The sequence below is a fragment of the Fukomys damarensis genome, unplaced genomic scaffold, assembly GCF_012274545.1.
Source record: "Fukomys damarensis isolate Sample0158 unplaced genomic scaffold, DMR_v1.0_HiC HiC_scaffold_27, whole genome shotgun sequence".
Taxonomy (NCBI): domain Eukaryota; kingdom Metazoa; phylum Chordata; class Mammalia; order Rodentia; family Bathyergidae; genus Fukomys; species Fukomys damarensis.
In genome coordinates, this window is record NW_022900939.1 from 21,038,056 (window position 1) to 21,062,565 (window position 24,510).

The following is a 24,510-nucleotide window of genomic DNA, read 5'->3' on the forward strand; positions in this document are numbered from 1 at the left end:
CCGCACGAGGGGAGCAGCCCCGCCGCTTGCGATTGGGGGACTCTGTTTTTCCTCTTCTCCAATGGGCAGCCGTGAACAGGCTCGCCCAATCTGCTACCACCGCCGCGCTGAACTTTCGGTTGTTTTTGTTTTGGCACGAGATGCCTTCCTAGTGTCCTCCGAGCGCGTCCTGCAGTTGCCCTCGTCTCTTCCCCCGGCCCGACGTCCCCGTGTCGCTCCCTCCCCTTTGTGCTGTGTGCCGTCCCTTCCCCTGGTCCCGCGGCGCTGTGGGTCCTGCTATATACACCCCCAGAGGAGATGTGCCCAGCGTCACTCCCATCTCCAGGAGGGGGAATAAACGTGTTTTCAAAGTGACAACTCAATCCTTGCTAGACCAAGGTGGACACTAGCGGAGCGCCGAGAAACTCCCTGTCTGTGGGCTCGTTTAGCCCGGTTCTGGAGCTGTAACTTAGGATCCCCGGAGCGGTTGAAACTTTAGGAATACTAGGCAGTGGAAACATGTTCTTTGAAGTTCTAAGAACTTAATGAAATTTGTTCTAAGGGAAAAGTTTTATCTAAAATAGTGGGAGGTGAATTAATTTGAGTCTTTTCATAGGGACATGATTTTGATACAAACTTTAGATAAGTGTGGCTTTTATGGGTATGAAGGCTTCAGTGCAGGGTTACGTTAGATTAATCTGTTGTCAGCTGTAACTTTTTCCCTTCAGTCTTTGATTATTTATTGAGAGCGCGCCTGTAATTTTTGGTACTGTAATTAGTAGCAGAGATATAAATCATTTTACAAGGGAGGAGGAAGTAATTTTCGCCTGAAATAATCACAGATGATTTGTGCATGTTGAAGTACACACTTGAAAAGTTATTTGCTATCGATACACACTTATAGCCAAAGATTTAGCAGCTTCAACCGCAGATGTGATCCTTCCCTTGTTGGAGCTCCCTGTATTCCAAGGTTAAAGTCCACAGACAGTTTAATCTCGCACCTGTGGGGGACTCTAGATCATTTTTGAGATCTACATTCTATTTCCTCCACCACGCTCCAGCTACGCTGGTCTCTTGTGCCTGATGACTTTTGGTCGTGTCCGGTCCCCCATTCATGTGCCCATTTCCTTCCAGAGTGTACATGGATGCTGCAGAAAGGCCCTCCAAGCATGTTGCCTGCTGGCTGGTGGCACTCCTTTTGCATTCAGGGACTGGCCCGCCCAGAAGAGTGCATCTTCCTCTGTGCTAGTGAAGCAGTTATTAACATTGTGTTGTACTGTCTTGTTTATTTGCCCACTCACTTAGTTTTCTTGTGAGCTTGGTGAGTTTTAGTTTTTATCTTGTCTGCCTAGAGGCAGGTGCAGATTAGATGCTCAGTAGATACTTCATGAATTATCTATTAATAATTGGTTAATTTCCAAATTGTCAAATTTGATAGTTTGTATTTAGTTTTTCAGACTATGTCTAATTGTAGTGTTACTTGAAAATATCGTTAGTTAAGCAATTTAGTTTGAGAGTAAAAGGAATACAGTGGTTTGGTTTGGTTTTTCCTTCTTCCTTCTTCCTTCTTCCTTCTCCAGTACCTGGAATTGAGCTGAGGCAGGCAAGGCACCTCTGAGCCAAATCCCTGGCCTGGGAGTACAATATTCTTAAAGAGGAAAATAGAGCTTTTTGGTTTTTGTTGCTTTTTGCAGTACCCAGCAAGCACTGAGCTACATCCCTGGCCCCCTTTGTTTTTTATGCTGAAACAGGGTGTTGCTGAATTGCTCTGTCCAGCCTAGAATTTTCATTTTCATTCTCCTGTTTCAGCCTGCCAAGTAGCTGGGATTTCAAGTTGTGCCACCATGCCAGACTCTCCATTCTTTACCCATAATCCTTGAAACCAAACTCTTCAAAATCATTTCTCTTCCCCCGCCCCAACTATTCTCTCACCTGTACTTGCGTCTGCTGCTTAGGACACGCTGGACTGCTGTGCTCTGAACTCTTCTGTCCTTATAGCTGGTATCAGTGGACAATACTGGGGAAAGTGAGGGTGGGATGGCCAAAAGCGCATGAAAGATAGGGAGATATGTACATGAAGAAGTACGTGGGTGTTTGTGTGTCTTTGAGCAGAGTATTTCATGGCTGGAGTATTAGTTTGTAACTTTTCCCTTGGGTCATATAAATCAGGGATTAAATCGGATTCCCTCTACATGAGTATCAATCTGTGGGTTTATAAGGCCTGAGAATGGTTGGGTTGTATGACAAAGATTTGTGTGTGTGTGGCATCTGAGCAGGTCCCTATGCTCAGGAATGCCCTTCCCTTGGCTTGTGGAGCAAATCCTTGCAAATAAATGACTATCATTCTATTATTTTTTTTGCTTTTGTGTACCATACATGAGCCTCACTTTCTCCATTCACCAGAATTCTCTCCTCCAAGGGCAGGACTTACAGGACTATGTCAACCCTAGTACACGGTAATTTTTAAGTGTGTTCTGCACACATTTAAAGATAAGGACAATCAGGCAGGTGTGGTGGTACATGACTGTAATCCTAGCACTCTGGGAATTTGAGGAAGAGGACAAGGAAGAAGATTGCAAGTTTGAACCCAACCTGAGCAACTTAGTGATTGGGCAAGACCCTGTCTCAAAAATAAGAAAAGGGTGGGGAGTGGTTCTGCCGCCTGCCTTGCAAGCACAAGGTCCCAACCGGTTACCAAAAAAAAAAAAAAAAAAAAGTAATTTGTTTTTAGGGCCAGGGATTTGGCTCAGTGGTTCCGCCATCTGCCTCACAAGCGCAAGGATCCTAGTTCACTCCCTGGTACCCCCCCCAAAAAAAAGAAAAGGGTGGGGATATACCTCACTGTAAAGGCCCTTTAAAAGGTTCAATCCTCAATATCACAAAACCAGTCAACCATGTGTCTTCCCTCCCCAGTACAATGAATGAAGGAACCATATGTCTCCCCTGTACTGGGTCACAGTGATGGTTATATGGTATGAAATAAACACAGGAAGAGATTCATTATGTTTCTGAATGGGGTGGTTGTATTCCAGACATAGCTAACTTTGTGCAGTAGAGATTAATTTTATGTGCAATGTGTAACTTTCAAACTTGTTTTACTGACGGTGTAGAAAAATATAGAAGCGCAAATCAAAATTACTGCAAAATAAAACTATGACTGGGTGATGAACTTAAAATCCAAGTGATTTGGAAAGTAATTTCTTTCTTGGATAGACTGTCAGTTTTGAAATTTTAAAGCATACTTTCTGTTCAAAGCTCTTAAGTTTGAAATGTGAGATACAGCCCTGCATTTTTAGTGGCCAAGTTTCATGGAACATGCTGTACAAAGAAGGGTTCCTAGTCAGCAAGCAGTTGGGGAAAGTTTAACGGCTTTCTTTGAATTCTACCATCTCTGTGCAAGCATGCACACACTAACCTTACAGATCTATTTTTTATTTCGTTGTATTGCCTTTCTTCATAATTTGATATTTCCTGTATTAGAAATATCAGTTGAGGGGAAAGGTGCCTGACCAGTATCTAACCCTGTGCTTGCTTATGAGCATGATCTGATTTTCACTTTGTCCTGATCAAATTCATGAAGATGCTTTTCCCTTACAAACATAACTTGTTCTATTCAAAAGATATGTTCCAAATTTTAGTTGTGCAATCTTACTTTAAATGCACTACACGGTTTTACTATTTTAAAGGTGTGCTATAGAGAGAATCCATCTGTACAGTAGACTCAGCCCAGTTTATTTTTATAAATCTGTTTTAACTTCTGACAATAGCACTTCTCTTCAGACTTTTTGTTTTTGCTCCCCATATTGTTCAGAGTTAGTAAGTTAGAGTGGGTGTATTTCATTTGTGAAGCTGGCGATAGAACCAGAAACTAATTATTTGCATTCTAGTATTGACCTTCCTTATCTCTAAAATATTTTCTCACAAGTAGGGAAAAAAAGTCACTAGTTTCCACAGTCATTGATCTTGTAAATTATATTTTGAGTTGTCTTTTTGGTAAGGTGCCAAAGGTTTCTTAGGACATCTAAACCAGTTTGGTCACACGTGCCTCTGGCCTCAGGCAGCTGGAGTTGGGTCTGGTTGTCTCTGTATGAGACAAATTCAAATACTATGCAGACCTAGGGCTATATATAAATGTTGACTGCTGCATATAAATATAATTTAAGGAATAATTAAAAGGCCTTTGGAATAAGAATCAATAACCTATCTTCCAGTTTCTGCTGTCACTGTTTGTAAAAGGCATTAGTAAGGTCAAGTCTCCATCTCTATACTTTCTCTTTTCTTTCTTACTTTCTTGCTTCTAAGAACTATTTTAATCAAAGTTTGATGTATTTCTAATTGATTTAGTTTATCTGCGTGTTTCATGTAGTTTACCTTCTCTTTTGAAACATTGGTTATCATTTTTAAAATTTTATTTATTTATTTATTTATTTTGGGTTTTTTTGAGACAGGGTCTCACTATGTAGCTCAGGCTGGCCTCGAACTCTTGGTGATCCTTCTGCCTCAGCCTCCCAAGTGCTGAAATTATAGGTGAGCACCACCATGCTTGACTAAAACACCGCTAAATTGATGGGATAGATACTTAAAGAATTAAGATGTTTTGCATATGTGAGAACCAACTCCCCAAGAGAAGTGTAATCTTTATGTACTGCACACATGTACTAATAAAAAAACTGAAAAAAAAATAAATTGATGGGATACTTTACAATTGGTTGGGGTTAGATTGAAAAACTCTCATATATTAGTGGTCCCAAAAACTTGATCGGGGAGAGTATAATCTTGGAGATTATACCCAGGCTCCTGTACATGCTAGGCAAGCACTACCACTGAGCTCTGTTCCCCCCACTGCTTTTTTGTTTGTTTTTGGTACCAGGGATGAAACTCTGGGCCCTTGTATTTGTGAGGCATGTTGTGGAACCACTGAGCCAAATCCCCAGCCCCCAACTGTTTAATTTTTGAGATAGGCTCTTGCTAATGCTCAGGCTTGCCTCAAACTTGTGATCTTCCTGCCTCACCCTTCCGAATAAGTAGGATTAGTGACTTATGTCATCATTTCTGGCTAAAAAGTCTGATTTCTTAAGACCTCTATTGCTCCTGCTTGCCAGTTGAATCTCAGTAAGATGTCTTAATTTCTGTATTATATAACACACTAAAGGAAAAGTAAATGGATCTAGGGAGCATGCCAGTGATAAACCTTATTTAGAGATGAGACATGTGGCTTTATTGTAGTGAATTCCACACTGCAGGTGTTTTGTTTGTTTTGTTTTTCACAAGGCAGTTCGTTTGTTTGTTTCTGGTAGTGGAGATTGAATTTGGGACCTTGCGCTTGCAGGGCAGGCAAGGGCACCACTGAGGTAAATCCCCAGCCCTCACAAGGCAGTTTTAAACACAGGAGTTTTAGTTTAGCCTTCTCTAACAGCAGTTTGACTTCAAGAAAGCACCTTGTTTCTGGACTTTAGCTTTGTCATTTCTTTTTTTGTTTGTTTCTTTGAGACAGGGTCTCACTATGTAGTTGAGACTGACCTGGAACTCCCTATGTAGCCCAGGCTGGTCTCGAACTCAGGCGATCCTCCTGCCTCAGCCTCCGGAGTGCTGGGATTACAGGTGTGCACCACCACGCCCAGTTTAGCTTTGTCATTTCTAAGTGATACACAATACCTGTTTCATATGTTATAAGGCTGCTGAGCTGAATAGGCCTTAGTTGTGCATGTTAATGTGAAACAATGTAACACCTGATACAGATGTTAGGGCACCTACATTCTAGCTGGTGCCTCTTTGACAGGAAAACTTGGTCAGCAGATTGATAGCTAAGGGCTCTGGTATTGATACTCAGGCTTTATGCGAACGGTTCCTTCACTAAAGGGTCATTCTGCTTTCTATTCTGCATACTTCTGCCCTGTCGTTTAGATACCTGTTTTTTGTGGGTTGTTTGTTTTTTCACTACATTCTCTTGGGTTTTACTCCCTCACTTTCCAAGTACAGTAGTAGTCCTGCCTGATTTTCCAGACAGCGGAAGCTCTTGTGCGCCCTCTGGTGTTGCCTATTCACAGCCGCTCTTCCAGCACCATGAACAGTGCCCATTGGCTCCCTGCAGGCTCTGGATAAATGTTGGAGTGGATTCTAAGTTTTTAGACTGAATCACTGTGTCTAATTTATATAACACAGTGAAGTATCTGATATGTCTTAATGATCTCTGAGGAGTATTTTTGCTTTCAAGGAAATACTTATGTTGCACCATGTGGAGAAACACATATTTTTAACAAGAAAACCAGTCTGCTCTTATGAAATGGAGCACCACACACACACACTGAGAAGTAAAGGGGAGCTTGATTTTTCAGCCAGTGGAGTCTAGGGTAGAAAAGCTACAGGGAACTGTCTCTCCCCATTAAAAAAGAAAGAAAGAAGGAAGGAAACACAGACCTCATTCATTGTCTTTGCAAGGCTCAGAAACTAGTCACCTCTGAAAATATTTGGTAAATGGAAATATATGATAGATAGCAAGAGTGCCTTTGACCCCCAAAGCAGGTGACCCCTTTATATATTTGCAAAAATGCATTTTAATACATTTTCATATTTTAAAAATCCTTTTGATTTCTCTCCTCTGGTCTTCCAACCCAGAGTCTATTGCTGCATGATTCTGTCTCCTTCATCCTGTTTGTGTCCCTTATAGATCTTACCAGAATTTATTGAATTGTTTCTCTTACACTGTACCAAGAACTCCAGAAAATCAAGAACTATGTCAATTCTGTTCTAGAGTCTTACTCTTCAAATACGGGGCTAAGTGTGCTTAAAATTTTGAGTCAGAATTGTATTGCTTTCCTGTATTTATATGATGTTAAAAATGCTGGATTTTTTCCCCTAGTTCTTTAAAGCTTATTCTCCTTGTTGATAAAAGTTGGGATAATAATAGTAATATTGTTTGTGTTAAAGGGCTGTGGTGAGTAATTGATAGGATGCAGGTGAAGTGATGGGTACAGCTCCCGAATTGTAGAAAGCAATATTGTGAAAAGGGCTCAGAATGTTAGAGCTAGGAGATGGTCTCCCTCTGTTGGCAGGCCTTGGGCATTCAGATCCTCATTGATATCTTGAGCAGACAGCCGTGTGTTGGACACTGAGCAAGGTGAGTAGCAGCACACATTCCTAAATGGTATACATGAGAGTGCTGCTTTGCAAGACTTGGCTGCCTCTCCCAGTACCAGTGTTGTCTATTGCTCATCTTTTTATTTCCTTTAGTGGTCTTTTTTCCCTTTCATCCAGCTGCTCATAATAAAGCTCAGAATGTTTTTGGTTTTATGTATGACTGGTGGCACAGTATCTCATCAGAAGTGAATTATTTTGGACAAGTAACTTACCTCTCTGAGCCTGTTTCTTTTTGCAGTGAATAGAGATAATGTTGCAGTACCCAGTAAATTATGAAGTCCTATTCATAATGTTAATCTCTTCACATTCGTCAACTTCTCTCCTGAGTTCTAACATTACAGGACAACATTACCTAGTGCCCTTCTTCCCGCAGTTAAGTCCAACTTCCAAATTCTGTTAATGGCAGTCTTGTAGTCTTTTAAACTAAAACCTTTGCCCCCATTAGATATTTCAGACTTAAATTGTGAGCCACATTTTGTCACACATATATTTTTTAATTATTTTTTTATCTTACTGAGTTTATTGGTACTTTTTAAGTACACAGTATAGTTAACATTCATCATTGGGATCTTGTACCTTTACATGACAGATCTTGGTACTCATTTTTTCCCCATACCCTTGTCCTCCGTTCACCCCCTCCACCCTCCCTATTTACAAAGACTTTGTTTCCATTTTTTCCTTTTGTCATATTTTTCCCTTTTCCCTTATTTCCTTTCCCCTACCCTTCCCACTTCTCCTATACCTTTAGCCCCTTTCTTCCTATTTCACATTATCAGTTAAACAGTTTGGATCTTAATTACACTTTCAGTTTTTCACACCAGAAAAAATACTCGGTATTTACACATGTGTGTCTTACTTATTTCACTTAAGAGTATGGCCTCAATATGCATCCATTTTCCTATGAATGACTCTGGTTTCTCATTCTTTATGGCTGCATACTATTCCATTTTATAGGAAAACCACATCTTTATCCATTCTCCACCTGATGGGCAGTTGGGCTGTTTCCAAGTTTTAGCTATTACAGACTGTGCTGCTATAAACATGGGTGTGCATATATCACTGTGGTATGATTCTTTTAATTTGTTTGGAAAGATACCCAGCAGAGGGATAGCTGGGTCAAATGGAACCTCTAGTCCTAGTTCTTTGAGGTATCTCCATGTTGATTTCCACAGTATCACACTTATATCTTAAACACCAGAGCTTTTCTGTTTCCATCCACTGGTACTGTGTGATTACTTTAACTGGTTTGTCTGCCTTTTATCTCACAACCTTCCACCAGAGGAATCTTCTACAGCACAATTCAGGAAAAGTTCCATCCTCTCATCTGTATATGCGAGGACAAGCTACCTACTTTACAAAGTGCAAGAATTAAATGATAGAATGAACATAAAAAGCCTTAAAAATGGAGCTGTTGGGCTGGGGATTTTTAGCTCAGTGGCACCGTGCTTGCCTCACAAGTGCAGGGTCCTGAGTTCGATACCCAGTACCAAAAAAAAAAAAAAAAAAAAAGGAGCAGTTATTTGTTAATTGTTTTAAAAGATGGAGTTACAGAGAGAGAAAAATAATGTGTTAACAAATATAACTAACAAAATCTGTAGTTTCTTCTGTTATGTGTAGTGTAGTTAGGTATGATTTTTAATTATATACATTGTTGCTGAAATCACATTCCTTCTCTACACTTGATCTTAGCCAAAAGGCCAAGAAGTGACTCACATTCCTTCTCTTAAGGAGTGCTAGGAAAAGGAAAACGGGATTCCCATTTATCATAATTAGTACCCCAGGTCCTTTTTCATTCTCTTGAAAATTTGTATGTTTTTAAAAACTAGAGATGATTTATTTTCCCCTTGTGGGAGTTGTAAGTTGAAGAATGGAGGGAGTGTATCTGACCCTCTTTGCTTTTGCCTATGTGAAAAGAGGATGCAGTTGGAAACCTTTATTAGCATCTGCTGTTAATTCATTCTGTGTGCCCATACCTGGAATATCAGTAAGGTTAAATGACTTGTACTTGGTCACACTGCTAGAGAGTAGAAGAGGAATCACCTTTGGAAGTTTTCCCTCAGCCTCTGTCCAATAGTAATTGGGCTATTATTCTCTGAGGAACTGTGGGCTCTTAGGGTTGCACTTACAGACATTTGGCACCAGGTGGCATAGGTTTCTAGGAAAATGAAATGTTTGGATCTCAGGAAATAGTACCAAAGGTAGCATTGATTTTTTTTTTTTTTTTTAATAGGTGCCTACTAGATGTCAGGTGTAGAGACAGGTAAACAGGCATTTTTGTTGTTTTATGTAAGGGGGCTTGTGGTTTTGTTTTTGGTTTTACTCCATATAACCACATCAACTAAAAATTAAAAATACCTACTGAGCCAGACTGGTGGGGCATGCCTGTAATCCCATCTACTCAGGAGGCAGAGGCAGAAAGATCACACAAGTTGTAGCCCAGCCTATACAACTTAATGACTTAATGAGACCCTGTCTCAAAAGTACTGGGGATATGGGTCAGTGTAGAGCAGTTGCCTAGTATTCATAAGGCACTGGGTTCACTATGGGGAGATGTAAAATCTTTCTTACATGAACTCTTCATTGTAAAATATACTGAATGTGAGTGAGTACATGAGAAACTTCATATGAAGCAATATTTTCTGAAGTGAGGCAGTTAGGAATTCACTATGTGTCCACCTGTAGATCCATGGCAAATATTGCAAAAGTCCATAAATTTACCAGTAGTGGGTGTTTTGCTGTTTAAGATGTTTTGCTAAGCCGGGCATGGTGGCGCATGCCTGTAATCTCAGCACTTGGAGCCTGAGGCAGAAGGATTGCTATGAGTTCGAGACCAGCCTGGGCTACATAGTGAGTTCCAGATCAGTCTCAACTACATAATGAGACCATGTCTCAAAAAAAAGTTGTTTTGCTAAATGAAAAATTGTATCAAAATAGCTTGTAACTTTTTATTTTTTGGTACTGGGAATCGAACTCAGGACCTTGTGTTTGCCAGGCAGGCACAGCATTGCTGATGTACATTCCCGGCCCTGTAACTTTTGATATAAATGCAAAATGTCCATTCAAAGCACTTCTAAGGAAGCTTATGGTTATCTGGCTTACTATAGTAATTAGCTGTGTAACTGAGAGACCAGCTTTATTTTCAAAAATACGTATTAGTCTGTAATTGTGTTTCTTACCTGCAGTTGAAGGAGAAAATAACTTTAAAAGTTGTTTTAAGTGCCTTGTTTTAAAAGTTATATTAGGGCCGGGGATTTTTTAGCTCAGTGGTGCTGCCGCCTGCCTCTGCATTTGATCTCCAGTACAAAAAAAAAAAGTATTAAAGATATATTAAAAGATATATTAAGTATTTTTCATACATGTGTTGGAATTTTATGTATTTCAGGAGTCTGGTAGTTGTGAAGTGTTCTTCACTGGTTTGTATTTCCATGGCCTGTATATTAGTTTCAAGTGGCTGCTGTAACAAATTACCTCACATTTAGTAGCTTAAAACAACAGAAATGTATTCTTTCAAAATTCTGGCTACCAGAGGTTCACCATCAGTTTCATTGGGTCCATTTCAAGGTATGGAAAAGGCTGCTGTCTAGTAGAGAATCTTCCTTTGCCACCTCCAGCTTCTGGCAACTGCAGCATTCCTTTCCCTGTGGCCACATCACTCCAGTCTCTTGCCTGTCCACTTCTGTGTGGTGTCCTGTCTCCTGCCTTTCTCTTACATCAACATTTATGATGGCATTAAAGGCCTATTTGGATAATCCAGGATAGTCTTTCATCATAAAATCCTTAATTTAACAGCATTTCAAAGACCCTTCTCCTTATAGGATGACGCTTGAAGGTTCCAGAGATTAGGACCTGGTTAATTTGGGGCCATTTTTCAACCTGCTACAGTCTCTTTAGAATAATTAGATCAATCAATTTACCATGGTCAGTGTTTTTCAATATTTAGTGATAGTATTTCTAGTCATCTTTTTATCCTGAAAGGGCTGTGAGTGACGCACTAAAAAGTATTCTTGGTGTCAGCTAGGTATGGTGGTGCATACCTGTAATACCAGCTGCTTGGGAGTCAGAGACAATAAATTTGATGGTGCCCTGAGCAACTTAGTGTGACTGTATTTCATAAAATAAATGTTGGGAATTGGGAAATGGGAAGAAAGTGTTCAAATGGGAAAGAGAACAAGGAAGGAGGGAGAAAAGAAAGGAAAGGAAAGGGACAAGAAAGTGAAAATAGAAGGAAAAAATGGAAGCAGCTTTTGTATATAGGGAGAGGAGAGGGCTTGCGGGAGGGGGTGGGGTGAAATAAAATAAAATTTATTAAAAGCATAAAAAGGACTGCGCAACTAATTCAGTGGTGGAGCACTTGCTTAGTGTGCTTGACGCCATGGGCTCAATCCCAATCCTCATGGAGGGGTGGAGAAAAGATGTATTCTTGGTTTCAGACTCCATTCCTTTGGTGGTCCAAATGAGGTCATCACCACGTTCTGAGGATGCTTGGGAGAGCTGTTGAATTCACTAAAGGAAAATGTATTTGAGGTTGACTCTACAAAAGCTGAAAAAGGAAACCAGGTATGATACCCTAATAATAACATGGACATTTGTCATTATTTTACAAGTGTACCAGGGACCTATTCTTTGTTACCGAGCTGATGATGCTAGATACCCAGTTAGCATTTGAATAAATGTGACAGCTTCAATGTTACAGTGACAGCTTTGTCTTGCATAGAGGCATAATTGTGAATTTAGAGAAACAATCCCCACAGCTTTTCTCCTTTCATGCCACTAGCACTAGTTAAACTACTCTGGCAAGACATCTAGCTTCTCAAGTGAGGTCTGTTTCTAACTATATTTGTAAGTTGTAAGGTTTCAGTATGAAGATAAATTCAAGGTAGTTTTCTAACATATTGGCAGCTGTCAAACTATATTATACTTATATTGAAATATTGATCACACATGCTTCTGACAGCTTTGCAGGGCTTCTTATTTTACCTAATCACTAGAAGTACTACCTTACGATTCCGTAGGGCCATGGATATATATTATTGATTACAGACAGACTTGGAATAGCCAATGGTAGAATGATTTGGAATTCTTTGATATACTGTAGAATTCTTTTGTAATTTTGGATTTCGGAGAAAGCTCTAATAACCAGTTCATTAGCAGCAGTTAGGTTTGAGACTAGAAGAGGGTATGGTATGAATGGACGGACCTATAGTACTGCAGGCCTTGTGCTGTGTTCCAATGATATGGAGGTGTACCTTAGCTAGTTTACCCTGCAGTGGGGAAGCAAGTATTATAAAATAATAACAGAGAAATGAGTATAGTTATAATAAGCACCATGATGAAAATGTAAGGGGTTAAAGTGAATAAAAAGGACATATATGAAGTTTGGGAAGTGGGGTCGGGCAAGGGTTGGGGAGCAAGTTGACAGCATCTCAAGTGCAAGGGCTCTTCAGCAAGGGCTGAAAGTTTTCATCCTGTTTTACTTTTCCTTTTCACATATGCATCTTTATCTTGCTGTGACAAAAGTAATAGATGTTCATTTTGAAAAGTTGAATATATCCCACATAAAAATTGTGTATTATCTGTCTCCAGAGAAAGCCCTATTAACTTTAGCATTTTGAATTGCTTTCTTGACAAATTGTAGCAGAATCACTTTGAAAACTATTTTGCTTGCTCTTCTAAGTAGAGTTCCTATAAGCCCTTTAACATGCTAGCATCTGCTTTTTAAAGATTTGTGTTTACTTTTCTTTTTCAGATACTTAGGGGATTATTTCACTTTCACTGGATAACTTCTCTAAGATAAACTATAAACTATCTGTAGACAAGTCCAACATGTTAAACTAGTTAGAGAGTTCTTGGTAATGTAACAGGAATTATGTTAAAATTCTTGGTAGCCATTCAGAATCGTTTTAATTTTTCTGACAGATTTTTTAAATCCTGGTTTATGTAAGACATTAAGCAAAAAGCTCCTCTCTTCAAGTTAAAAAAAAAAATGTTGAAACTAGAGTTAAAGTTTGGCACAAGCTTTTTCTTTTTTCTTGTCCCAGGGATCGAACTCAGGACCTTGCACTTGTGAGGCAGATGCAGTGTTACTAAGCTAAATCCCTGTGGCTGGCACAAGATTTTAACTTAAAAATTACTGGGAGGCATGGTGGTGCATGTCTGTAGTACTCTCTAGAGACTCAAGAGGCTGAGGCAAGAGGATTGCAAGTTCAAGGCCAACCTGGATGACTTAATGAAATCCAATCTCAAAAAATAAAAAAGGCCAAAGATATAGTTCAGAGCAAAGGCCCTGAGTTCAATCCTTTGTGTTTGTGTGTGTGTCTGTGTCTGTGTCTGTGTTGTGTCTGCCTGCCTGCCTGCCCCTACTGCCCCCTGCTTCTGTTTCCCTCCGTGCCTCTGTCCCTCTTTCTCAAAAATTTATAATCCTATAAAGGGGTTGTGGAAAGATAGAAGGGTATTGATATTTGTTGAAAAGCTGTCACTGCTGAACATAGAGCAGGCATATGTGATCCAAGGCCATTTGCTGTGAGACAATTCTGCTTTCTTTTGAAACTTGTTTATATTGAGGTGTTTTTTCCCCATGATTATAGATTTCCTGATTATAAAGGGAAGTTTGGGAGAAAAATACTTCTAAGTTATCTCATCCCCTCAAAGATACTGGTGTTGCTGATTGGGAACATATTCTGGTGGTTGAATATGGTGCTTTGTTTTTTTTTTAACCTAAGTGGTGTTATGATTAAGAGTTTCCTTTTTTAACTTTTTTTTTTTTCTTTTTGTGGTACTTGGAATTGAACCCAGGGCTTTTGCACTGAGCTACATCCCTACCCCTTTTTTATTTTTAGACAGTCTCATGAAATTGCCAAATTACCCAGACTAGACTCAAATTTGGGACACTTATGTCTCAAGCTCACATAGTGTAGGCATTATAGACATGTGGCACCACACCTGGCTTCCTTTTAATTCCTTAAATCTTTTCCCCTCTAAATGTAATTCTTATTTTAGCAATTTTCCAGTATATTTTATATTGATCCTGTTGCCTCCTTTTATGTGTGTTTGGTATGTACTTGTGTTGGTTAGCTTTCCTGTCACTGCTACAAAATACCTGGCTTTCCCAAGGAGGAGAGTTTTGTTCGGGTTCACAGTTTCAGAGGGTTTAGTCCATGGCTACCTGACTCCAAGGCAGAAACAGCATGATGCAAGGGTGTGGCGCAGGTAAGCTGCTCAACCCATGACAGCCAGGAAACAGAGAGCAGGGAAAGAACCAGAGAGGTAGGGACCAAGGACCAAATTGAGTCTCCAGTGTCACACCCCCCCATGTCTCACTTCGTCCAACTAGACCCCCCCACCTCCTTATAACCCATTCAGCTGTAAACTCATAAAAGGGTTTAATACTCTGACAATCTAATCACCTCTCCATGAATCTCTTAATCCAGTCAAGTTGATTAACCAGCACAGTTCTAGAATCTGAAATGTGTTTCTTCCTCCACCTGTTGATCCAGTGAAACCAAGGAAGGTGACTTTCTTGTTGACATCAGTGTTGGAAAACCTCTTAGCAATGGTTTTTCCCATCTTGGAGTACAATCACAGAATGTATTTTCTTAGAGTCTGGTTGCATCACTTTTGTGAACAATGACAAAAATAGAAGAAACAAAGTCCTGCACAATTGCCCTGAAGAATTTCACCCCATTCTCACTCTCATATGATCTGTGTCACTCTAATCTGAGGAATTAACTATTAAAAAAATTCTACCACAAATCCTGAAAACCCGCAAGGAAGCCAGAGGTTTGAGAGGCTGAGGCAGAAGGATCAAGTTGGGAGCCAGCTTGGGTAGTTTACCAATATTCTGTCTCAAAAAGTAGAAAGGGCTGGGCATGTAGTTCAATGGTAGAGCATGTACCTTTATGTTTGAGTCCCTGTGGTAGGTTCATTCCCCATTAACACAAAGAACAGCAGCTTTGGGCCAGGGATTTGGCTCAGTGGTTCTGCCGCCTGCCTTGCAAGCACAAGGTCCAGAGTTTCATCCCTGATACCAAAAACAAACAAGGGAAACCTTAACAGCATCTCCAAGAACAGCAACAACAACAAAAAATCCTCTGAAAAGCATACTGATCTCAACTTAACTCCCATCATCTCCTACCCTTCAAATTTAATTTACTTACATCTTTTCTGGCTTGTGAAACTTTTCCTTTTTTGCTATTCCTTCTCTTTCCCTTTGCCATCTACTTCTTAAAAGCCTCCTCTGCCTTTCTCAGTGCACATTTTGAGACGATGTGTCCATTTTAGATGTTCTCTGTGGTTTCTTGGGGGGTGGGGGGGCTTGCACATTGTCAGTGGTGCATCCTGTGCTGGAGTTTAGGCTCAAAAGAGAGATACAGGATGGGCTGGGGATTTAGCTCAGTGGTTCCAGCACCTGCCTCTCAATCACAAGGACCTGAGTTCGATCCCCAGTACAAAAAAAAAAAAAAAAAAAAAAAAAAAAACATGTTGCCTTTTGGGCCTCTGCAGCCTTTACCCAAGTTACCTACTCCTTCCTTGGAACACTGTACCTGGTTTACTCTTGGTTGCCCTCCTCCCTCACTAGTTTCTTTTCTTTGTCCAGTGCTGCTTTCTCCTTAACTTGACCTCTTATTATTAATGAATCCATTTAGTGCTTAGATCTTTTTTATCCATATTCCTTGGTGATTTCATCTAGTCCCATGATGTGAAATAGCATAACTGCTGTGATTCCAGATGTGTATCTGGCCTTGAACTGTAGTCTAGGCCCTTCAGTCCAATTGCCTGCTTCACTTGGGATCACAAATGAGCATGTCAAATGACCAAAACCAAATACCTATGCCAAGACCTCTGCCAAAACCTAATCTGTAGTCATTGTCACCTACTGAAATATTAATTCCATTCTTCTGTTTGAAGGCGCATTTGAGTCCTCTTTCCTCTTACTCCCACAATCTATCTAAGTGCTGTCTGTGAGTCAGACCTTCAGAAAAGATCCTGAAACCAGTCACTTCTTGCCATCTTTGCTGCTGCAGGCCACTAGTTTTGTTTTGTTTTGTTTTGTTTGCAGTTTATTGCATTCCCTTAAGTAGTCTTCCTGTTCCTGGAGATTATTCATAGCTTCATTGAAGCTTTTTTTTTTTTTTGGTGTTTTGAGACAGGGTCTCACTATGTAGTTGAGACTGAACTGGAACTCACTGTGTAGCCCAGGTTGGTCTTGAACTCAAAGTGATTCTCCTGCCTCAGCCACCATGCCCAGCTTGAAGCTACTTTTTAAAAGTATTTGTGAACTCTTCATATAGCAAGCTGCCAATGTGGTGCTTTCTTTAAAACTGAACTGGATCCTGTCATTTCTCTGCTTTCCATGTTACTGGAAGTAAATACCACAGTTTCAGCAGTGGCTTCTGAAACCCTCTGTTTCATGTTTTCTTCTCACAGACTAACCTGTGCCCACCACCCACCCGCACCCCCACTTCAGCCACACCAAGAGCATTGCTGCCCCTGGGCTTGATGCTTACCCTCCCTGTGCCTGGTACATGCTTTCCCAGAGTTCCACTGACTCCTTTCACTTTCCTTAGCTGTTTTAGAAAAGAGCCACCATTAACCCTAACATGGGAACAATCCTTGCCACTATAAACTGCTTAATTTTTTAAAGGTGCTAATATTTACTTGCTAATTATTTAGTAATAAGTTACTTAACTAATTTATTATTTCTTAGTACTTTCTTGCATTAGAATACCTGTATAAGCATGGATGAGGGCAGAAACCTTGTTTTGTTCTTTTCTGTAGCCTCAGTGTCTGCAGCAGTATCTGGAATGTAGTAGATAGCTAATGATTTTCCTGACATTTTTGGGAAATCAGAACAGACAAAAATTTGTAGTTATTGTGCCACTTGGAGCTGCCAGTACTCTAGCTCCAAGTGGTGGCTATAGTAGAAGCTCCCATTACTCTGGGAGGCAGAAGTAGGGAGAATCTCATGTTTAAAACCAGCCTGGGTAATTTTGTGACTTAACAAGGCTAGGGCTATAATTTTAAAAATGGCTGGGGATGTAGCTCACTGCAAAGGCCCTGGGTTCAGTCCCTAGTATAACCAAATGAGTGAGTGAGTGAATGAATGAGTAACTGCCAGTTTCGCATAAATTTGAAGAAGTAATTTTTACATCTAAATATAGCTAGTAGCTAATTAGTTCAGATATTATCAACCAAACCAAGACCCTGGGGTCATCTCTTTGTAAGCCTGCTGTTCCTTGGCAGAAAGACTGCACTCCTGGAGATGGGTTGGTGGGGATAACATGGACAGGCGGACTTGGTGCAAGAGTGGGGGAGTGGTAGCCAGGAAGACTTTAGGTTTTGCTGTCCACGGGTGTCTTTGACTGCTGTTTCTCTTTAGTCTACATTAGTATACACTTAGGTTAGCTTTTTTTTCCCCTTGGTAACTGGGGATTGAACTCAGGACCTTGTAGTTGCAAGGCAGGTGTGGTGCCACTGAGCTAAATCCCCAGCCCAGGTTAGCTTTTGTAGTGCTATAAGGATAGATCACCTTACATTTCCATACTCATCTGGGCAGAACAAGTGATCTGATACTATAATATATATTCATTTTTAAAATTTTATAAGTAGCCCCAAAATTACTGATAGATTTCTTAGAACTGCTTTTATAGAATTTTCATTTGTGAGCGTACATAAAGCTTTTGTCTTAACCGCTATTGTTGTATAGTCACATGGAGAATCTGGTTTCTCTGCTGTTTGGTCATGTGGAGAATCTGGGTCTCTGCTAAGCTGTACACATGTATTGTGTCATGCTAGTGAAGTTTAGGCTCATTCCATGATTGACAGAAGTACCTATTACACTAAAGCAGTGTTGATGAACCTTACAGAGCTCTCAGTGATAACAAACAGCTCGTTGTATCACATGTGCCATAGGTTTGCCACCACTGCACTGCGGGATCTTCAGTTCAAACAGTAATCAGTTGACCACAATATATAAAAGACCCAAGACATAGTTGTTATAGTTTGGATCATTAATGCACATTTAATTGAAATTATGGATAGTTTTAAATGTATTTATGTCTGTGTTCTGTGAACCTGGCTGATATATACTACTGCTGAAATGATTTATTGATGAACTTCTAATTATCAGAAAATGTTATGTTGATATATGTGACTTCCTCAAAGTAATCTTTCTATTCCACAATTTTTCATAAAATTTTGGCATCTGTTTTTACCGTTCTTTATCCTGACAGATGCAAAATGAATGACTAAGCAATTTACAGTAATAGTTTCACAATAGAGTTTGTACTACTTTCAGATCTTATTGACTACTTACTGATTCATCCCTGCATTTTCTGCTTTGTGTCTCGAGTTGGAATCTTGGTTGGAATTCCATGTGATTCTCCAAAGATGGCTTAAATTTCTTGTGTCTGTTACTTCTACCTAAAGTCGTTTCGCTTTTCTGTTCCAAATAGTTCTATTTTATGTCTTATCATTGGGGGAAATTAGGACTCTTAAGAGATTACAAAATGCCTTCAAGTCATTATCCGCAAGTGTGTCTCATATGGGGCATTCTAAGGATGATGTATTCCCTAAAAGTCAAGAAGCACTTCACCTTCTTCTCCTTATGCTTTTTCTCCAGAGGTCTAGAACTGGGAGCTGAGGCAGAAGCACAGTGCAAGTGGTAGGGAAGTCACTGGTGGTAGCAGCTCTGAGTCCTGCCGCTTCTGTACCTGTATGGGAGTTTCTCTCACTGCCCTTAGTACCGTAACCATCTTGAGAAAGAAGATTTGAAGAGTCAGGTGGTAACTTTAGTAAGTTTCAAAAAAATATATATATAGAAATAGTTTCTGTGATGTAGTTTAAACCACGGTCTAATTTACTTATTCTTTCATTGGTTGAGTGCCTCTGATCTATGTGTTATGCTAGAGATAAGAAAATTTGATTTTTGACCTCAGGAACGCTCTGTAAGTAAAGAAAGCAGATGATTAATTATAAAAATAGCAACCTTAAGGGCTTTCACTTAAGTTTTATTTTTTTCTTATTTATTTATTTTTGGTTTTTTGAGACAGGGTCTCACGATGTAGTTGAGACTGACCTGGAACTCATTATGTAGCCCAGGCTGGTCTCGAACTCACAGTGATCCTCCTGCCTCAGTCTCCCGAGTGCTGGGATTATAGGCATGTGCCACAACGCCCGGCTGCTTAAGTTTTATAGTAGGGACATGCAACTGGATTTGGCAGTGAAAGTCAGGGAAAACTTCATAGAGGACCTAAATAACTGAGGTAGGGCTTGAAGTAATTAGGCAAACAAAAAAGAGGTTGTAATAGTCCAGGCAGAGGAGAAAGGTGTAAGAGAGAGTGGTGTGTTTTTGCACAGCTTTCCTGTGACTAGATGCTTCAAAAGTATACTGCTTTTGAGTTCTATGCCTTTTTTTTTTCCCTAAGCATAAGTATATAGTGTTTGATCATCAACAAGAGGTCTTGTATTAAATTTGGCAAATTTTAACATTTGAATAATCTTTAGCTTATATGTGATGTAGTTGTACTTATCCTTTCTTATAAATTAAGCAGCAACATATCTGTAGGATTAAGAGAATCAAAATACGAAGTTGAGTACTAATCATATTTAAATAGAAAAGGACCTAGGAGAAAAGTACATATTAAAGACTATTAAACTATGCTCGATACCATTCAGATACCTTTTACCTTTTACCTGAGCATGTTGCTCAGTGCACATTTTATCCCATAGTAATTCACACAGTCCTGAGGTCAAGTAAAAAATATATGTTTTGTGTCTGTATTGAGTATCATTACACATATTATGTGCAAGTATGCATTTCTAGGAATATTTCAGAATAATTTATCTCATGGAATAGGGGTATATAGCTCAGTGGTAGGGTATACTTTGCATGTGTGAGGTCCTGGGTTCAGTCCTTAGCACCAAAAAAGTTTATCATTTGTACTTTTCTGTGTGATTGTGGAAAAGTAAGAGAAATTGTCTCTTATCTCGTCTAATTGAAAGATCCATTGGCAAAAGTACTGGGTTCTACTTATATCCCTGCTGCAGGCTGATTATGTGGCAATGAGAATGTAGCCCCTGTTTCACTTGTAAGTTGGAACCCATTGTGCTTGTAATCCTAAAGTCCCTTTAACTCTCAGGTTCTATATTTTCATATCTTAGGGCCTTTTTATTCTCACTTTTGCATAATTCCATAATAGAGTGATATCTGGAACATTATTTTCCACATTCTGTTAGGAACAATCTACTCAACCCTCATTTGAAATTGTATGGATCCTCTCACTACCCATACTATTCTTTTTTCAAATTCAGCTAATTAAAATTCAGATAATGGGGATACCTCTATATTACCAGATATATAGCAGTTTTTCAGTTTTGTGGCCATTTGTAAAGTAACAGTAAAGCAAATATTTCCAAGCAGGTACTATTTTGATATCTAAATATTGGTTCTTCATGTACCATAAAGTAACTTCAAACTTAACATCAAAAAAGATGTGAAGTCATTTACTTTCCTTATCCAGGCCCCTCTGTTAAATTTTGTTTGTAAGTTTCTTTATGCTGTAACTGGTGAGTAGTTAGCCTAACAGTTGTCCCTTATCCTGGTAGATAAAATTTTATGTAGGTCCCTTTCCCTAAACTTTTCCTTGGGACAGAGGAGATATAGTAAGGGCTCATAGACTTACAAAACATGTAATTTGAGTAGATTATAGATTTCTGCCTAGGTATCAGCATAATAAGGAGCAAAGATGGTTCTTACCGATTTGTAACTGAAAAGGGTAAATATTTAATGAGCACCTACTATTTGCCAGTCAACTTTTTGTTGTTGTTGTTGTTCCGGGGATTGAACTCTGGACCTTGTACTGGCCAGGCAGGTGCAGCACCACTGAGCCACATCCCTGGCCCTTTGTCAGTCAACTATTTTAAGCACAAGTAATCAACAGGTCCCTGTGTTACTGTAGAATCTGGAGGAGCTGTAGTCCTGAGCATGGCATGATATCATGGTAGTTGGGGGGATAGAGGGTATCATGGTGTCATGGCAAGGTGGACTTTAAGAGTTGAGACATTAATTACTAAGTTAATCTCAATCATATGTATCTTTCATAAGAGCTTAGGTTTCTGTTTAGCATGGTTTTTCATGTATTTACTTCTCCATTTTTTGTTCTTCATGTTTTGTTTCCATTAGGAGAGAACATTGAAATTATTTTCTAAGCTATTTGAAGAGAGAGACTAAATGCACCTGGGTCAGGCTGTCTGTGGGTATGAAGTGGTTGGGAGAATCCAAGAACATGGTGGTGAATGGCAGGAGAAATGGAGGCAAGTTGTCTAATGATCATCAGCAGAACCAGTCAAAATTACAGCACACAGGCAAGGACACCTTGAAGACTGGCAGAAACACAGTCGAGAGGAGGTCAAGCAGATGTATGTACACACTTAACTGTCACTCCTTTGATTGTGATATGGGATGGTAATTCTTGCCAGTTTGTGACTTGTGTTTTCTTTTGTCATCAAAACAATTTTATACATTCTCCTAGTTAACAGTATAGTTTTTTATTCTCAAAGTTACCAGTTTTTGTTTTTATCAAACAATATGTAAAACAGGTTAATGCTTTATATATTAATCATGCTTTTCTATTGATAACTTTGTATTTATAGAATTTATACCTGAATAGTTGATATGTTCTATAAAAAATGTAAAGATACCACAGCTGAATTTCTGATAAGTTTAAATTGCATTTTTAATATTTTTCCATGTAAGTGTAATTACTTTTTTGGTAACTTCTATAAATGTTTCATGGAGTAATATAAATAATGAAGTCACCGTAATTTATGGTGAATAGAATGGAGGACAGATAGAACTGATTGCTTAAGGGCATCTTTGCAGATCACAGTCTGTTTATATAGTGCTTATAAGTTGCTTTATTACCACTGTACTTGGAGGCTTTTTCTGTAGGAGTAGTAAGATGCCTGAGAATAGGTATAAATACAAGTAGGCAGTTAAATGAAGGTTGTCTAAAAGTGTGTACTTGACAACATTTTCAAGAGTTTAGAAGACAACATTTTCAATTTCTGCTTTTCCTAACAATCTACCCACTGTTGAATATTCTGTTTGTATTAGGATTAACCAATACCCAGTGGTTTGGATTAGTCTAGGGTTTTCTGCAGTTTCAAATAGATTGTACAGTTCTGATCCTTACCTTTTAGGAGATTTGTTATTCTTAGGCCCTGGCTGCCCTTACTTTTTCATATCAGATTAGGTCACTGTTTCTGTGGAGAACCAGTCACAGTTCCTGTTTAGTATAAGAATAAGAGAGAGCCTGTTGCATATGAATGCTCGTGCTTCTATTCTTAGCTACGTAGTAGGGTAAAGCAGGAGGAGAATCACAAGTTTGAGGCCAGCTTAAGTTTGGGCAATTTAGTGAGATCCTGTCTCAAAAACAAAAAGGATACAGCTCAGTGGCTTGCATGAGACCGTGGGTTTAATTCCCAGTACTGCAAAAAAAGAGAGAGAGCCCAAGACTGAATGGGCTGTCTTCCATGTGGACACCAGCTCACCTCCCCCAGTGCTGCCATCAGCATGTGCCATCTTCCTCTTATCCCTTAGCATTTAGTGGGAACCTAAAGGCTTGAAAAATGTGACCAAATATGATAAAATTGAAGGGAAAAATGGACAACTCAGCAATAACTTGGATCCTGTAATATTCCATTTTAATAATAAAACAAGTAGACAGAAGATCAATAAGTAAAAAGTGCATTTAACCTTATAAACTGCCTAGACTTAGGGATATCTGTAAGGATGAATGCTATGCTGTATCAGTAGAGTGCTATTCCATTCAACAGTAGCAGAATGAATGCACATTATTCTGAAATGCACATGGAACATTCTCCAGGACAGGATACATGACAATCCCCAATAAACTTAAAGAATTTGAAATCATTAAAAAAATGTTTTTGCTGGGTATTTGGCTCAGTGTTTCCACTGCCTGCCTCACAAGCGCAAGGACCCGAGTTCAATCCCTGGTACCAAAAAAAAAGTCTAAGCCGGGCATGGTGGTGCATGCCTGTAATCCCAGCACTTTCAGGCTGAGGTAGGAGGATCGCTGTGAGTTTGAGACCAGCCTGGGCTACTTAGTGAGTTCCAGGTCAGTCTCAACTACATAGTGAGACCTTGTCTTTAAAAAAAAAAAAGTCTAACTACAATGGAGTAAAATTAGAAATCAACAATACAAAGAAATTTGAGGATTGTCCTAAATACACAAATTAAGCAACATGCTACTAAATTAGCGGATCAAAGAAATCAAAAAGAAAACCAGAAAACACCTGAAGATGAGGATAAAACTTATAGAATGAAGCTAACACAGTAAAACAGAAGGAAATATATAGTAGCTATAAATACCTATATTAAAAAAGAAAGATCTCCTATCATTAACCTAACCTTCACTATAGAATACCAGAAAAAAGAATGAACTAAACACAAAAATTATAGAAATTATTGTTGAAATAAATGAAACACAATAGGAAAAAGAGAAGATAGGAAACTAAAAGTTGATTTTTTTGAAAAGATAACAAAGTCGGCAAACCTAAAGCAAAACCAAGAATAACAGAACTCAAATTACTAAGTCAAAAATGAAAGACAGGAGACATAACTACTGCCTTACAGAAATAAAAGGTGATACAACAATGCTATGAACAATTGTATATTAAATAGATAACTTACATAAAATGGACTAATTCCTAGAAACAAAACTACTAAAAATAATTCAAGAATGGGCCAGGGATTTAGCTCAGTGGTTCTGCCTCCTGCCTCACAATTGCAAGGTCCCGAGTTTGATCCCTGATGCCAAAAAATAATAATAATAATTCATGAAGGAATTTTTAAAAACCTAAATAAACATGTATGGCAAATAAAGAGATTCAACTATTAAAAAGAAAAAAATCCGGCCGGGGATTTGCCTCATTGGTTCCACTGCCTGCCTCAAGCATAAGGGCCCAAGTTCGATTCCTGGTACCAAAAAAAGAAAAAAAAAAACTGCTCAGAAAGAAAATAATCAGGACAAGATAGTTTCATTGGTGAATTCTCCAAGATGTCTACAGAGTTAATAACAATTTGTCACATACACTTTCAAAAAAATAAAAAAACACTTTCTACATATCTATTATCCTGCTTTCATAATCAGACATCACAAGGAAATTACAGGCTAGTATCTCTTATGAACATGGACACAAAAGTCCTCAGCCAAATCCAACAGCATATAAAAAGAATTCTGTACCTTGACCTAGTGGGATTTATTTAAGGCATGTAGGATTGATTAAACATTTGAAAATCAATTAGAATAATAAGCCATATTAATGGAATGAAGGACAAAAAAATATCATTTCAATAAATGCAAAAAAAAAAGC

The 24,510-nt window shown here is 39.0% G+C and overlaps 1 protein-coding gene across 4 annotated transcripts in view; it reads left to right on the top strand.

Moving 5' to 3' along the window:
- Kmt5b (lysine methyltransferase 5B) overlaps nt 1–24,510 on the top strand; it is a 62,150-nt gene that overhangs the window by 989 nt on the left and 36,651 nt on the right. The window contains exons 2-4 of one of the 4 annotated variants that reach the window (XM_033756847.1): nt 11,547–11,673; nt 18,734–18,905; nt 21,296–21,531. In XM_033756847.1, the coding sequence (XP_033612738.1) occupies nt 21,372–21,531 (160 nt within the window). In that variant the 5' untranslated portion in view covers nt 11,547–11,673; nt 18,734–18,905; nt 21,296–21,371. The remainder of the gene's footprint in view (nt 1–11,546; nt 11,674–18,733; nt 18,906–21,295; nt 21,532–24,510) is intronic. The other 3 variants (XM_010635765.3, XM_010635766.3, XM_010635764.3) reach the window with 3 other exon arrangements.